At 40.8% G+C, this 16,755-nt stretch overlaps 1 protein-coding gene across 2 annotated transcripts in view; it reads right to left on the reverse strand.

Annotated features, from left to right (window-relative positions):
* The window catches only part of LOC139441968 (WD repeat-containing protein 26-like), a 28,024-nt gene extending 15,486 nt beyond the window's left edge, over window positions 1–12,538 (reverse strand). The window contains exons 1-7 of one of the 2 annotated variants that reach the window (XM_071222713.1): window positions 12,130–12,538; window positions 11,607–11,706; window positions 5,384–5,440; window positions 4,723–4,859; window positions 1,857–1,954; window positions 910–1,048; window positions 416–554 (exon numbers count right to left, since the gene is read on the reverse strand). In XM_071222713.1, coding sequence (XP_071078814.1) covers window positions 416–554; window positions 910–1,048; window positions 1,857–1,954; window positions 4,723–4,859; window positions 5,384–5,440; window positions 11,607–11,706; window positions 12,130–12,338 — 879 coding nt within the window. In that variant the 5' untranslated portion in view covers window positions 12,339–12,538. Of the gene's footprint in view, window positions 1–415; window positions 555–909; window positions 1,067–1,856; window positions 1,955–4,722; window positions 4,860–5,383; window positions 5,441–11,606; window positions 11,707–12,129 lie in introns of both variants that reach the window. The other variant, XM_071222712.1, reaches the window with a different exon arrangement.
* Between the last annotated feature and the right edge of the window lie 4,217 nt (window positions 12,539–16,755).

The following is a 16,755-nucleotide window of genomic DNA, read 5'->3' on the forward strand; positions in this document are numbered from 1 at the left end:
CTTGTTAGTCATCTCTTACGAGAAGCAAAGTCGCCTCTTACGGCAAGCATGGGTTGCTGAAGACGAGGACAATGTTTTGAGATGAGAGAAGTGAGACCTGCACAGTACAACATCTTCAGCATGCTGATACACAATCAAATTAATAACTGTTAGACATTCAACCTGTTACCATGGTTAAGAGAAAACAAAATGTTAGACACATGGAAGATCCAGGGTTAGAATAGGTCTTCAACAACCCATTCTTGCCGTAAAAGTAGACTATGCTGACACGTAATAGTGTAATAACTCATAATTTGGCTTTGTAGACATCACTTCAACAAACAATATTTCCCCAAAATGTCCTGACAACATGGACCAGGGCAATTAGTTTGGATAAATCCCTGATCATGGACAGGAAACTGTTCAGTCAACTTACTAGATCTACATCCCACACAATCATTGTGCAATCCTTCGAGCCGGTGGCGAGTTTGGTACCATCTGGTGAGAAGCGACAGAACCACACCTCGTCACAGTGGTCGTTGAGAATCTGTATCGTGTTGCATGGAAACTGGTCCCTGCACAAGCTCAAGTACATTACCAACATGGTCAGACATGGCCACAACAAACCCTTGTTCACAACATTATTATCTTACTCTCCTGCTCGTAAATATCAACAGACTTATTCCTGCCGAGTCACAAATCAACTGCTAGGAAGCTAATCCAGGGCTGTATATTATAACTAGATCATTCATATTTCTCAGGATTTCAAATATATTCATAATTTTGGGCGTTAACTGGAAATCATCTAAAATGTCATCAAGAAAATGTTCTGAAATGACCTATACAATTCAAGGTTTCAGAATCAATGCCTGGCATTATGACCGTTACTCCCTCCCCCAGTTGTTACACTGGTCAGCAGACTGGACTTACTTGCTGCAGACATGGTCCAGGAGCAGGGAGACTGCGTCCAGCCCGCTGTCCAGACGGGTGTTGTGATAGGGACACTTGTCCTTCTGCAGCTCCACTGCCTGTGTGAGCAGCGTCAGCAGACGGCGAGGTGGCAACATTACTGTGGGGGGCAGAAAGGCTGCAGACAGATGGCATATTCCTTAGACATATTCTATTTGGTCGATAGTCTAACAGTCACCTGAGGCAGACGGCATATTCTATGGCTCTATGGTCTATCAGTCACCTGAGCCAGATGGCATATCCCTAAACATATTTTATGTGTTCTACGGTCTATCAGTCACTCGAGGCAGACGGCATATTCAAAAACATATTCTATGTGTTCTACGGTCTAACAGTCACCTGAGACAGCATATTTATAAACATATTCTAAGTGGTCTACAGTCTAACAGTCACTTGTGGCAGACGGCATATTCCTTAAACATCACCTGCTCTCCCTGAATGTTGCAGTGGAGTGGACGTAATGCTACCTAACCAGTACAGACACTGCGTCCAAAAGTAGTGTGTCAGGCAACAATCATCACACATAACCTGTATTCAAAATATATTCATATTCCTTGATTGAAATTATCTGCTATACTATCTGTTTTGGACAATTACTAATTCTATCTTTGATCAGTTTTGTTTTTCTGTCTGTTTTTTTTCCTGATTATCACTTGTGAGCCCAGGAGTCCAGAAAATACATTAGCTGTAATAATCACGAGCTACAATAGGTAGATTCAATACAATGTCATTTTGAAAGAGAACATGACCTTGTCACATCAATCTGTTGCAAGATACTGTCAAGCTCACAAGATTTGGATTTTAGCCAACAGGTAGACATGCACCAACAGATCGCTGCCAATAGGAAGGCAACGTGTGTGTCTGGGTGACATCACAAGATACAGCGACAGTCCTGTGCTGCTACTTACACTGTAGTTTCTCCACAAGCCTCTGTCGGGACTCGGACCCCTTGCCCTGCCAGTCGGCCATGTCGCGCAAATCCTCTGGGGTGCTGCACATCATATATCTGGAACACAGGGGACTAGATAATACTCTACACCACGCAGGGGACTAGATAATACTCTACACCACGCTGGGGGCCAGATAATACTCTACACCACACAGGGGACTAGATAATACTCTACACCACACTGGGGACTAGATAATACTCTACACCACGCTGGGGACTAGATAATACTCTACACCACACTGGGGACTAGATAATACTCTACACCACACAGGGGACTAGATAATACTCTACACCACGCTGGGGACTAGATAATACTCTACACCATGCAGGGGACCAGATAATACTCTACACCATGCAGTGGACTAGATAATACTCTACACCACACAGGGGATTAGATAATACTCTACACCATGCAGGGGACCAGATAATACTCTACACCATGCAGTGGACTAGATAATACTCTACACCACACAGGGGACTAGATAATACTCTACACCACGCAGGGGACTAGATAATACTCTACACCACGCTGGGGACTAGATAATACTCTACACCACGCTGGGGACTAGATAATACTCTACACCACACTGGGGACAAGATAATACTCTACACCACACTGGGGACTAGATAATACTCTACACCACACAGGGGACTAGATAATACTCTACACCACGCAGGGGACTAGATAATACTCTACACCACACTGGGGACTAGATAATACTCTACACCACGCAGGGGACTAGATAATACTCTACTCCACACTGGGGACCAGATAATACTCTACACCACACTGGGGACTACATAATACTCTACTCCACACTGGGGACCAGATAATACTCTACACCACACAGGGGACCAGATAATACTCTACACCACACAGGGGACCAGATAATACTCGATGATACGCTACACAACATAGGGCCCTGCTAGAGCCATGACCCACAGTCAGTCCCCTGTACAATATATCACCACTGAGGTCCCCTGTTCAATATACCACCACTGAGGTCCCCTGTACAATATACCACCACCGAGGTTTCCTATACAATATACCCCCACTGAGGTCTCCTATACAATATACCACTGAGGCCCACCGTACAACAAACCACCACTGAGGTCCCCTGTACGACATACCACCACTGAGGTCCCCTGTACAATATACCACCACTGAGGTCCCCTGTACAATATACCACCACTGAGGTCCCCTGTACAATATGCCACCACTGAGGTCCCCTGTACAATATACCACCACTGAGGTCCCCTGTACAATATACCACCATGAGGTCCCCTGTACAATATACCACCATGAGGTCCCCTGTACAATATACCACCACTGAGGTCCCCTGTACAATATACCACCACTGAGGTCCCCTGTACAATATACCACCACTGAGGTCCCCTGTACAGTATACCACCGAGGTCCCCTGTACAATATACCACCACTGAGATCCCTGTAGAATATGCCACCACTGAGGTCCCCTGTACAATATACCACCACTGAGGTCCCCTGTACAATATACCACCACTGAGGTCCCCTGTACAATATACCACCACTGAGGTCCCCTGTACAATATACCACCACGGAGGTCCCCTGTACAATATACCACCACTGAGGTCCCCTGTACAATATACCACCACTGAGGTCACCTGTACCATAAACCACCACTGAGGTCCCCTGTACAATTTACCACCACTGAGGTCCCTGTACAATATACCACCACTGAGGTCCCCTGTACAATATACAAACGCTGAGGTCCCCTGTACAATATACCACCACTGAGGTCCCCTGTACAATATACCACCACTGAGGTGCTCCCACTACTAGTCATGACCCACAGTCAGTCCCCTGTACAATTTACCACCACTGAGGTCCCCTGTACAATATACCACCACTGAGGTACCCTGTACAATATACCACCACTGAGGTCCCCTGTACAATATACCACCACTGAGGTGCTCCCACTACTAGTCATGACCCACAGTCAATCCCCTGTACAATTTACCACCACTGAGGTCCCCTGTACAATATACCACCACTGAGGTCCCCTGTACAATATACCACCACTGAGGTACCCTGTACAATATACCACCACTGAGGTACCCTGTACAATATACCACCACTGAGGTCCCCTGTACAATATACCACCACCGAGGTCCCCTGTACAATATACAACCACTGAGGTCCCCGGTACAGTATACAACCACCGAGGTCCCCTGTACAATATACAACCACCGAGGTCCCCTGTACAATATACAACCACTGAGGTCCCCTGTACAATATACCACCACTGAGGTACCCTGTACAATTTACCACCACCACCGAGGTCCCCTGTACAATATACCACCACTGAGGTCACCTGTACAATATACCACCACCGAGGTCCCCTGTACAATATACCACCACTGAGGTACCCTGTACAATTTACCACCACCACCGAGGTCCACTGTACAATATACCACCACTGAGGTCACCTGTACAATATACCACCACCGAGGTCCCCTGTACAATATACCACCACTGAGATCCCCTGTACAATATACAACCACCGAGGTCCCCTGTACAATATACCACCACTGAGGTCCCCTGTACAATATACCACCACAATCATCTGCAGTAGTTTCAGCAATGTTGCCTGTGTGTCAGCAGTGGCCATAAAATGTCCGTGTCCTGCAACTACTTTACCTTGGGATTAGTAGAGAGTGCTCAGGTTAGTTTAAGGAGGTACTTCCATACTGAACTAGATTTGTTACCTATGTTTAAAATACCTAAGTTAAAATGCACAATATTTACATTCTGCTCCATGTGTACGTATGAAGGCACCACTTACGAGCTGAGGACATGCACCCTCTCTGTGTTGTACTTGAGGGGGGTGAGCTCGTGGCGCAGACAGCTGAGCGCCTCCAGGACTCGCCCGTCCTCCAGCTGCTCCAGGTACTTCTGCTCCAGCAGCAAGAACTTCATCTTCTGCAATACAACACAACACAAAACACACTCAATGATAATAATGTGCCTGTGGTTTTGACACAGAGGTCTATCCATGGTACGCCCTAGAATATCTAGAGGGGGTCATGAAAAATGACAAATACCAAATTCTTTGGAACAGAGTATATACAGCCTCAGACGCATCCAGGCCAACAAACTTGATCTTGTCCTTTTTGATAAATCCAATGAAATCATTTTTCACATTGAATTTTCTGTCCCTTTTGACACTATACAACTTTCGCATATCCTTTCTAATTCACATATTTCGACTACAACAAGCAGCAAGTGAGTGAGTATTGTTTTACGCTGCTTTTAGCAACATTCCACCATTAGAACAGTAGGGGCGCACCAGAAATGGGCCTCACACATTGTATACATGTGGGGAATTAACCTGGGGTCTTCAGCGTGACGAGTGAACACTTTAACCATTAGGCAACCCCACCGCCCCCAAGCAGCATGTATCCCCCCACACTGGGGGCACATTCCCCTGGATGTATTGGACTTACCAGAAGGCCCTGGGCACACTCCACGAGGGACTTGAGTTCATTCAGGGCTGTCTCCGCCTACAACACAATCATGGATGCCATCATGTAGATCATGGTCAATACCAGAATAGACTCTTGCCAGAGTTACACACAACTCCAGATAACTATTTGAGCAATTCAGTTTTTACTCTAGGGTTTCTATTTTAATTGGGTTATTACATGTTTCATTGGGAAACCAATATTTTTTCACTCATCTATTCATCACTCTATCGGGTTTTTCCCAAAATTAGTGACCATTCTAAGATTTCTAAAATGAAATAATGTTTTAGATGTATATAACTGTTGAATATATAGGCTTGACTCGGAGAGTAAATTAGCTTGAAATTGTGTTTCGGAAATTAGCTCCTTTGTACGCATGCTGAAAAAGCTTCATTGGGTAATTACGCGTGCTGCTTATATGCATTTGAGTTTTTCATTTAATGCATGCGTTTCTGTACACAAGTTAATTGACATTAATTGGTATATTACGCAAATACGCTGCTTATCTGCAGCTCTGGTTACATATCATGATTTTCACTTAGGCTTAGCATTGCAAAGTAAACTTGTATTTCAGAAGATTGACAGGACCAAAAGGATACTAAAGGGTTTAAAATTGAATGGAATGTTAAAAACCTCATTAAAAAGTCCCAATTTCAAACAAAATGTTATTTTCCAAACTGGCACTGAGTTTAAATCCTAAACCCTCAGGGTGTTTACAGGTCATAGGGACAATAATCAGCACAAATCAGACGTTTGAACCCATGGTCAGCAGATTCTGACACAGGTAAGGGAGGCAACTTTTCGCAACACATTGCATGACCTAAAATTCATTCAGACACTGGTGCCCATAACATCATGACAAGTTACTTGGGGTGAAGATCTAAGAGCTTAAAACACTCTTGATACTATTGGTAAATGGGTGCGTCTAGCTGCATATTTCACCAAGACACTACAGCAAAATCATCCTGCTATTTGTTCATCAAATTTTAACCTGCTCATATTTTTTTAAAGACGAAAAACACAGAACCATATGTCAGATTCAGTGAAATCTAAATATTTTTTACATTTGTCTATTTATCCTGCATTTACTGCTTACCTTACAAACAAGTGAAAGTAAGACAAGGCACGACATGTTCCTCAGGTGGGCGACAAGTGGTAATATGATTTCATGTGACGTCACATCTGGTCACGTGCAGCGATGGTCCTACGAAAACAGGGACTTTAGAAGGAAACAGCTTTTTCTCTTTCACCCTGGACCATCGCTAGGGGCTGTCTCTTTTTGTCGTAAGGTAAGCAGTAAATGCATCAAGGAGTAATGCAGGATAAGTAGAAAATGATCCCTTTTGTTATAAACAATCGCATACTAGAAAGGCTCGGCAGCCATTTGTAACCATAGCAACGATTATTCGAGGAAGCTAATCCAATGACCAATAAGAGTTCAAGAAATATTATTTGTCTGAGATTATCAGTACCAGGAAGATTTTAGTTTATTTCTTTATTGACAGAACCCAGAGACTTATTTACATACCTTCTTAATATACTGACTATCTAGATTGTATCATAATACATATTTTTGAATCCTCGCACCACAGTTTAACGATATACCGCTATTAACCGTCAGTCTTACTCAGGAGTTTGTCGCATGTGAAAGTATCAAATGGCTACAGTATCTTTATGCTTCTCAGGGGATGTCATCATGTCAACATGTTATCACTCGGGCTGTTACGATTCACTCGCATATTCGGTGAATCGAACCGTATCCATTCATGAATTGAATTTGTTAATTGTGGCCACTAGAATTGAATATTTATGAAAATGCAATCATGTGCATTTACAAACCCTGTACCTCAAACATCCATAAAAACATATGATATGCATAGATTTCTTCAAAAACAACACTTATAATATTTAATTTAATAGTAATGTGGTCAGCAAAATACTAGTACCTGGATAAGTGCAGTATATAAATGTATAATATATTAATAATTAACAAACTATGTCAAATAATTTATGTTATCGTTCCACTGAATATGACAAATAATACATCAACTGTTGACTTGTTATTGTAATCGTGAATTAATATTCATTTTCATTTGAGGATCGACTGTATATTTTTTCGGTTCATTGAGGTATGAACCAAAACACTGATGTGCAAACTGTATGAATCCGCATAGCGGATTGTTACAAAAGTTCGAACATCAGTTTTTCGATCCATACCTCAATAAACCGAAAAAAATATACAGTCAATGCTTATAATTAAATTCGACAACGTAAAACATGTTTTATCTACAATAGTTTAACCCAAAACAGTTGCATTTATCAAAACAGACAAAAATGACGACATTGATAAACATTCCAGGTGTAGGAATACATACAGTGGTGTGACATGAATCAGGTGATAGTTTAATTTATGCACATAACTTGACACGCCTACACAGTCAGTAGCCAATCAACGGAGAGTGGGATTTAAACAATGTTCATTGGACCTGTCAAATAAGGCAAGAGGCAAAAGAACTGCAACAGTCAGACTGTAACGAAACGGAAAAAATATGTCCGAGAGAAGGCGGCTGTTTCAAATAACATTTACTGCATGATTCAAACATTACTTCCCTGATTACGGTAAAACACAGTTGGAGAAATGCTAGTTAGAAATGAAACCCGAAGACATGAAAGTTAAACCAAGGCGAGCGGGATTCCCCGACATTCCGCAGTAATAAAAGTAGTGCGCCGCGGTGGGCGTGGCCTAATTCTTTACATTCGTTGGGAAATGAATGCAATAACATGTGACCAATTCAGCTAATCAGAATGCAGGAATTTCCATGAACAAACGAAAATTTAATTATTACCCTATATTCGTGATACGAATCGTCTTTACCCCATAGTGTATTCATTGCAGCCCTAGTTATCACTATCCAGACTACTGACTAGCTAACTTTTCAAGTTAAATTGTACAGCTGTTCAGTGTGTAAATGTATTCTTGCAGTTATTACTCTGTTAAAATAAATAAAACATTCAGCAACTGCAGTAATAGCTTGATGATGTATAAAACACGGTCACTCTAAAATCAAAGACGCTGGAATTGATAAGATAGTGTATCAATCAGTAAGTAACTTAATTCCCGGGCACGGCTTAATGCATGGAAGCATATGAACCTGCAACATATACTGACAGTAGGGCTGGGACAAGTCCAGATGTACTACCCGGGTACCCACCCCTCTATTACCTGACCCTACCCTGCACACAGACCGCAGCCTTCCAAACTAGGCATTGTCAGCAAGAAGGAAATTGACAGTCACGTCATGAGGATTAACAAACACCGAGCACATTTACATCTTACAGCGGTAATATGACAATACACATCTTGAATATTCCATTTTAGCGCTGTAAGATGTAAATTTACTCACTGTTTGTTGATCCTCATAATCATGACTGTCAAGTTCCTTCTTGTTCTGACAATGCCGTGTTTGGAGGGCTGTAGACTGTGTGTTTTAGTGTTGGCTGGTTTTCGGCAGCATGCTCTCAGATTTATGATTCTGTATCTTAGTTTTTGGTTACATTCTCATTGTTCTTTGTTGCCGATTCCTTGTGTATTGTAGACATGTGACAGTTTTCTTTTGCAGTCTGTAAGTTTTCATTGGTAGGCCTGCCTAACAAGCCTGAAATTCTACTAACCCTTGGGATACCTTTAACATCAGACAAACCGACTCAAGACTAGCAGACTAGTGCCAAGTTGCATCCCTGCACTTCTACTTTTTTTTATTTAACGCCGCACTCAGCAATATTCCAGCCATATGACAGCAGTCTGTAAGTAATCGAGTCTGGACCAGACAATCCAGTGATTGACATCATGAGCATCTATCTAATCAATTAGGATACGATGACATGCATCAACCAAGTCATCTAGCCTGACCACCTGATCCAATAAGTCACCTCTTACGACAAGCATCGTCACCTTTAACAACAAGCATGGGTTGCGGAAGACCTATTCTACCCCTGATCTTCATGGGGTCGCATCCCTGCAATGACATCACCACACCGTAGTCTGAATGAGCTATGCCATGGGATTATTGCCATGATTACATCAATGGAATGTTGATGCAAATTGCAAATTAAGGAGAATACCCATATGTGCAGATGTTTAAGCATCTGCTCAAGAGCATCAGCCAACATGTGGGACATTTTATGTTTTCTTACACCATGGATGACACATCATAACTGCAGCTTTGATCTAGGTTAAACAAATTCCTTTTCTAAACCTGTAACTATGGTACATTGTTTGTATCATAAAAATAACTTGTCACATTTATGATATCTGTCTTGATGTTACAACATAAAATCATAAGGCTGGAATCAATTACGATTTTCATCCACATCCTCGTCACTACCCTGCCTCACATGTTTTTGTTCCCAAGACCGTACAGACGAAATAAAGTGCTATGTATAAAAAAATACACAATTTACTATGCCCCTCCAAACATACATGTAAATAAAACGCATGAACACCACTGGACACATATCATGTACTAAGATGCCTTGAATATATTTTTTTTAAATATTAAAATATAAACATATTAATGCCTACTGCCATACCACAGAATTTTGAAATGTTTGCATGAAAATAAAGTTCACAAATTTCCATCATATTGATAACATTAAAATGTCCTGACTCCTTAATACTGACTCCATAAATTCTCATACAGAGGACAGATCAGCAGCAAATGTTTTTCAACAACAGTTTTTAAACAAACATGTTTACAATATAAACAAATCTTTCCTAGTACAAAATATTTTCTCAATAAGTGAATTACGATTTTCAAAACAGAATTTACTTAAACATTTCTTAAATAACTGACTCAATATTTTCTAGATACTGTTCTGGTTGTAGCACTTATTTACACTGTTCATAAAGTTTATAATGTCCCATGTACATGATGTAGATTACAGAGCCAGTTTTGACGTGACATATTCAGACATTGAAAAAAGAATCTAAAAATATTTGCAGGGTTCTAACACCCTGATTTAACTAAACGAATCCACACCCTTGTTCAACAAAACATTTCAAACAAATCTGACCCATGTTTTGCCTATCAAGTGAAAGAACTTATTATAACAAATTCTGGGGTACCTATGGCATGGACATCAATTCTGTCCAGTAGGACAGACCTTTCATGGCAGACAATAGATATGACAGATACCTTCCTAATTCACCAAGTACAGCATCATTGCTTGTTTTACAAGAAATGCCTCAAATTTGTTTACAAAAATATAACTGCACCCTAATGTGTTACAACCTTATTGACAATCAACTCTACTTACTTAACAGAGTACATGTGTATTGGATTTTTAAAGCAAAAAAATCATTGTAGAATTACACATCAAATGCATTAAATATTAATTATGCATCATAGATTATGCATTGAATAAACTCAAAAGAAATAACATTTGTTCTTTTCAAAATCTCATCCTTAGCAATAAGGATGTCTATTATAAAACTAACAGACACCAGTTTGTTTGCACTCAATATGCTAAATGTTTATGTATTGCTACACATCAGCATGACAACCTTTGACCTCACTTCATGACAATACTATAAGACCTTATCTACATATTTAACAGGGTTTTTAGGTCTGACAAACTGTCTTCTAAATCTCTTACTCAAACAAAGACTGAAGTTCAGATATTGTGTCTCAATCTTATGCAATATTCCACACTTAACTGAGCACTATCTACGTGCAGATGTGGTTTGTTTTGGTCGAGCTATGTTCATGAGGTCATGTGATATGCAAATGAGCAGCTGTTGCTATTTATAGCTCTGAATGTCAGCAATAACATGCTTGTCTCCTAAGCTAGCCTTAGATTGTGGTCAGTGAAGCTTTTATTTAAGCTACAGCAATAATTCCTTCTTGAAACATGTTTCATAACAGCATGAACAGACTAAATAAGTGTCAATGACCTGGGAAAATACTAAACCAACAAAGAACCATTAGTAAAACTAGAGAATATTAAACAAACACAAGTAAAAAGCATCAATTTAATGATTTTTTATAACATTTAAAAATGATAAACATACATATTGACATATCAATGACTGAAGTTGTTACGGAATGTATTTAGCATACAGATTAATCTGAAAACAACAGAATATATCTATGTATGTAAAATACATATTTTTCAGAATTTAGGTAAAAACAGTTAAGCACGTTACCTCTTTCCAGTCGCCATCCATAACATAGGACCTGAATTTGGCAGCAGCTGGGTGCTCTAGCATACATCCCGACTCTGCAATCAGCTGTTCAGCTGTGCGACTGAAAAGTTAATAAACCTTTGATGCAAGCAACCCTCTGCATGTGTGCAAGTTTAATCAATATCACTTGTCAACATATAGAGGATTGTATGCCACTGCATTGCATGTTTTAAAAAGTGCATTAAGATATTGAAACATACAAAAAGTCATGATGTACATTTGCAAATTCTGTACCGATTTTTTGTTGTGGTATGATCAGCTGATTGCTAATGAGGATGAAACACCATATGTGCTAATGCTTACGACCCTTGTCCCAAGAAACGGGCACCTGCTTCAGGTGACTAGGTGTGAGGAATGCTACACATACATCCAATGAATCCATTTGTGAACGTGAATAGGAATGAACAACATATACAAAGGCCGAAATAAACATCCTTTCCCAATCACAACTGACGAGCAATTCGCTGTCAACACTGATGCTTACTTCAGACCGAGTCCCCTCAAGTGTTGACCGATTAACCGGACAATGTCTTGGTCAGTCCTCGACATAGATTTCATGGACGTTTCTCTCTCTGTCTCAGATGACAATATGCCATTAGTAGCAGAACAGGCCCCATTTTGCTGCGAAGTCGAAGCGATTTCTTCAGTCGTATCTCCATTGTGCTGTTGGCAGCCATTAAAATTTGCCTGCATGTTTGAGGCTGACAATCGCTGCTTTTTAGGCGGTGGGGGCGACACACCACCGTCTTCCGAGTCTGACGACGATGCCAGTATTGCTTTACAAGTTCTTATGGTTTGTATTGTTTATCGAATACAAACCATTGGGCTAGAACTTAAGACAAAAAAGACCTAAAGGTGAGGCTGTACTACCCGTCTCCCGTGGCCAAATTTGTTTTGCTTCGTGACGTCACCAGAAGTAGTATGAATGCTGGGAAATACCACCGCGCGACTATTCAACTTTTAGTAAACTATTTCACTCATAAAATCTTTATTTCCACTCCAATAATTACAATAATTATACCAAAATGTTATTTAATATTGTGCCGTACGTACCATTTAATACTTTTACAGAAGGAGCGATAGATGTATTATAAAATATATAGTTTGTGTTGAGATAACACACATAGGAGAAACTATTTTCAGCTTAATCTCAGTTTGAAAGGTTTATCCTCAGAAACGCATAGTAAACTTGGTAATTATTACATTGTTTTCTAATAATCTTTCAGGGAATTTATCATTTTATTTATCAGTTTATTGTCATAGGGAATACCACTGAAATTGCCTCAGTAGTGGAATATGTCAGAAGTAATGAAATAACAATGTTAATGTCCTGTAATGTTTTAAAATTGCGTCACTATTACGTCATGGGACAATGGTATGACGTCATTAAATAAAGGACTACGATTATTTCTATTACATGAAGCATATTCTAAATTTTTACCCATAGAGATGAGTCCCCGTTGCACCATCAAAAACTTTAAAACAAACTTGGCCAAAGTCCATTTAGACCAGGCTTTTGAGAGCGTAAGATACCGTCAAAAACTTTGAGTGAGTGAGTGAGTTTTATGGTTTTATGCCGCTTTTAGCAATATTCCAGCAATATCACGGCAGGGGACGGCAGAAATGGGCTCGACTAGGCCCACCGCCCCCCAAAACTTTGACAAAGTATTGACAGACTTTGATGGAATAAAAACCGATCCTATTTCTCATCAAACTATGATGGACTTTGAATGTATTAAACCAATCAGAATGCAAGAAACCCACAGTCGTGTTTTCTGCCTTTAAATGCAGTACGACTTTTTCAAGAAGAAACCTGAACGTTTCCACTTGATCCTCTCTAGCTGTTCAACTGTTGGAGAAGATTATTGTAGGCACTAAGCTGATGCCTCCTCTCCAGCCAATCGCGGGACCAAATATTCCGTTGACCACCCGGACGCCGCCTTTTCAACGTGTCAATACACAAAATACACATAACGAAATAGCAAAACATTCTTTCTCAGCAGCATCCATCTTGGCAATCCACCCGAAGAGCGGAAGATCCGGGGTTCGATCCCCGACCGCGTCATACCAAAAGACGTTAAAAGATGGTACTTGTTGTTATCCTGTCTGGCGCTCGGCATTAAGGGGTTATAGCAAGGAATGGTCGGCTCGGAGTCAGTATACTGTGTCTGAGTGGGGTATTCATGTTAAACTGCGGCATGGTATCTCAGTGGGCTAGCACTATAAATCGGCATCAGTCCGGACTAGTACAAGCAGCCACACACACACACACATGTGCATGCACGTCGCTATATAAGTGCAATAATCTTGGACGCGACGTTAAACCCAATTTCACCTCACCTCACCATCTTGGCAAGATCATTCCCGCCCAAACTTTGACTTGTCAAAAACTTTGATGAGTGTAAACAGCTCAACTTTGACCAAGAAAACTTGGTCAAAGTTTTCTTTTACCAAGTCTGTTTTGGTCAAAGTTTTTATAGTGATTGTGTGTTTGTTGTTTAACGCCGCACTCAGCAATATTCCAGCTATATGACGGCGGTCTGTAAATAATCAAGTCTGTACCAGACAATCAAGTGATTCACATCATGAGTATCGATCAACGCAATTCGGATCGATGACATGCATCAACCAAGTCAGCGAGCCTGACCACCCGATCCAGTTAGTCGCGTCTTAAGACAAGCGTCGTCGCCTTTTACGACAAGCATTGATTTCTGAAGACCTATTCTACCACGGATCTACGCGGGTTAGTTTTTATAGTGTAACGGGGACCGAGTTCATAAAAACTCCGTATGTCCATCAGTTCAAATATCGATTCAAGCGCACAGTTTATTGTTCACGCCACGCGGGACGGCATGCTTGATGTCGTGCGTATCTTATTATGACGTAATGTCAGAATGACGTCACGATAGAAATGACGTCATAGATGGCTATTGGTGACGTCATTCGACAATTGTAGTTTTCTACGCCGACGGTCGTGGTAAGCACTGATCAATCAGTGCATTTTTCCAATCGGGGAGCTCAAAAAAAGATTACGAAATATTTGGTAATACGAAAATTATTACACTCGCATGTATGTCAAACCTGTTAGAATTCATTTATTATCCTCGTTCTCGCTCGGGAAATACAACAATTCTCACACTCATTTCATAAAATTAATATGGCACGCATGATCGTATAATGATCTCTATTAACGAAACCCGTATAAGAACTCATATATTACCTCACGCTCGGGAAAAAGAAGAATACTGAAACCCGCGTGTAGATTCCGGTTTAGAATTTGTCATCAAAAATCCAGGTTTGTCGTTAGAGGCGACTAACGGGATCGGGTAGTAAGGCCCAGCGACCTCGTTGATAAGTGTCATCGTATCCCAATTGCTCAGATCGATGCTCATGATGTCAATCACTGGCCATACAGCTGGAATGTTACTGAGTGCGGCGTTCAACAACAACAAAAACAAAACAAGAATTCTGAGACTCGTTTTGTAAAATCAGCATAACACACATGCTCGTATAATACTCATTGTATGCCATTCATAGTCAACTATTTTTATTTATTAGCGATTTAACAAGAAACATCTTAGCTTAACAAATAGTTGTGTAAATCACACCAACACAAACAAACATAATTTTGTCATATTTAAATATTTTCACTTCACAATAATCTTTCGGTAGAAAATGATGCACTATAGCTGACTGCATATTTGCAATGGCATCAGACATTTTCGATTCTTGGAAGTTAATACTGCTGAGTTGTGGTAACACTGAGGACATTTTTAACACCAGAGACATTCAAGACTAACATTAAAACGCATGGACATCACATGAAATCTGAAATGTGTTCACTGTAAAAAACATTCGGTGTCTATTGACAGTGCTATTTCAACAACTTCAGACTATATACAATTAATAAATTCACCAAAGAATATCTTGTTTTTCATATACATATTTTTGTACACAGATTAACCATACATTCAATACAGATTAGTTGCCTTTTAGTCATACATTTCACAATAACATTTGTGCTAAAACTCCAGCTTGGCAATCAATATGTATACCTTGGTCTCAGTGGTAATCCTGTGTACTCCAGTTAGGACTGGTCCATTACCCAGTAGGTGTTGTTAGGACTGGTCCATTACCCAGTAGGTGTTGTTAGGACTGGTCCATTACCCAGTAGGTGTTGTTAGGACTGGTCCATTACCCAGTAGGTGTTGTTAGGACTGGTCCATAACCCAGTAGGTGTTGTTAGGACTGATCCATTACCAAGTAGGTGTTGTTAGGACGGGTCCATTACCAAGTAGGTGTTGTTAGGACTGGTCCATTACCTAGTAGGTGTTGTTAGGACGGGTCCATTACCATGTAGGTGTTGTTAGGACTGGTCCATTACTCAGTAGGTGTTGTTAGGACTGGTCCATTACCCAGTAGGTGTTGTTAGGACTGGTCCATTACCCAGTAGGTGTTGTTAGGACTGGTCCATTACCCAGTAGGTGTTGTTAGGACTGGTCCATAACCCAGTAGGTGTTGTTAGGACTGATCCATTACCAAGTAGGTGTTGTTAGGACGGGTCCATTACCAAGTAGGTGTTGTTAGGACTGGTCCATTACCTAGTAGGTGTTGTTAGGACGGGTCCATTACCATGTACGTGTTGTTAGGACTGGTCCATTACTCAGTAGGTGTTGTTAGGACTGGTCCATTACTCAGTAGGTGTTGTTAGGACTGGTCTATTACCCAGTAGGTGTTGTTAGGACTGGTCCATTACCCAGTAGGTGTTGTTAGGACTGGTCCATTACCCAGTAGGTGTTGTTAGGACTGGTCCATTACCCAGTAGGTGTTAATCCCCTCCTCCCAGGCTGTGTGACAACTGGGAATATAGAGGTGTGTGACAACTGGGAATATAGAGAGGTGTGACAACTGGGAATATAGAGAGGTGTGACAACTGGGAATATAGAGGTGGGTGACAACTTTGAATATAGAGGTGGGTGACAACTGGGAATATAGAGGTGTGTGACAACTGGGAATATAGAGGTGTGTGACAACTGGGAATATAGAGGTGGGTGACAACTGGGAATATAGAGGTGTGTGACAACTGGGAATATAGAGGTGTGTGACAACT

The sequence above is a fragment of the Haliotis cracherodii genome, unplaced genomic scaffold, assembly GCF_022045235.1.
Source record: "Haliotis cracherodii isolate W230 unplaced genomic scaffold, xgHalCrac1.p SCAF_5, whole genome shotgun sequence".
Classification (NCBI taxonomy): domain Eukaryota; kingdom Metazoa; phylum Mollusca; class Gastropoda; order Lepetellida; family Haliotidae; genus Haliotis; species Haliotis cracherodii.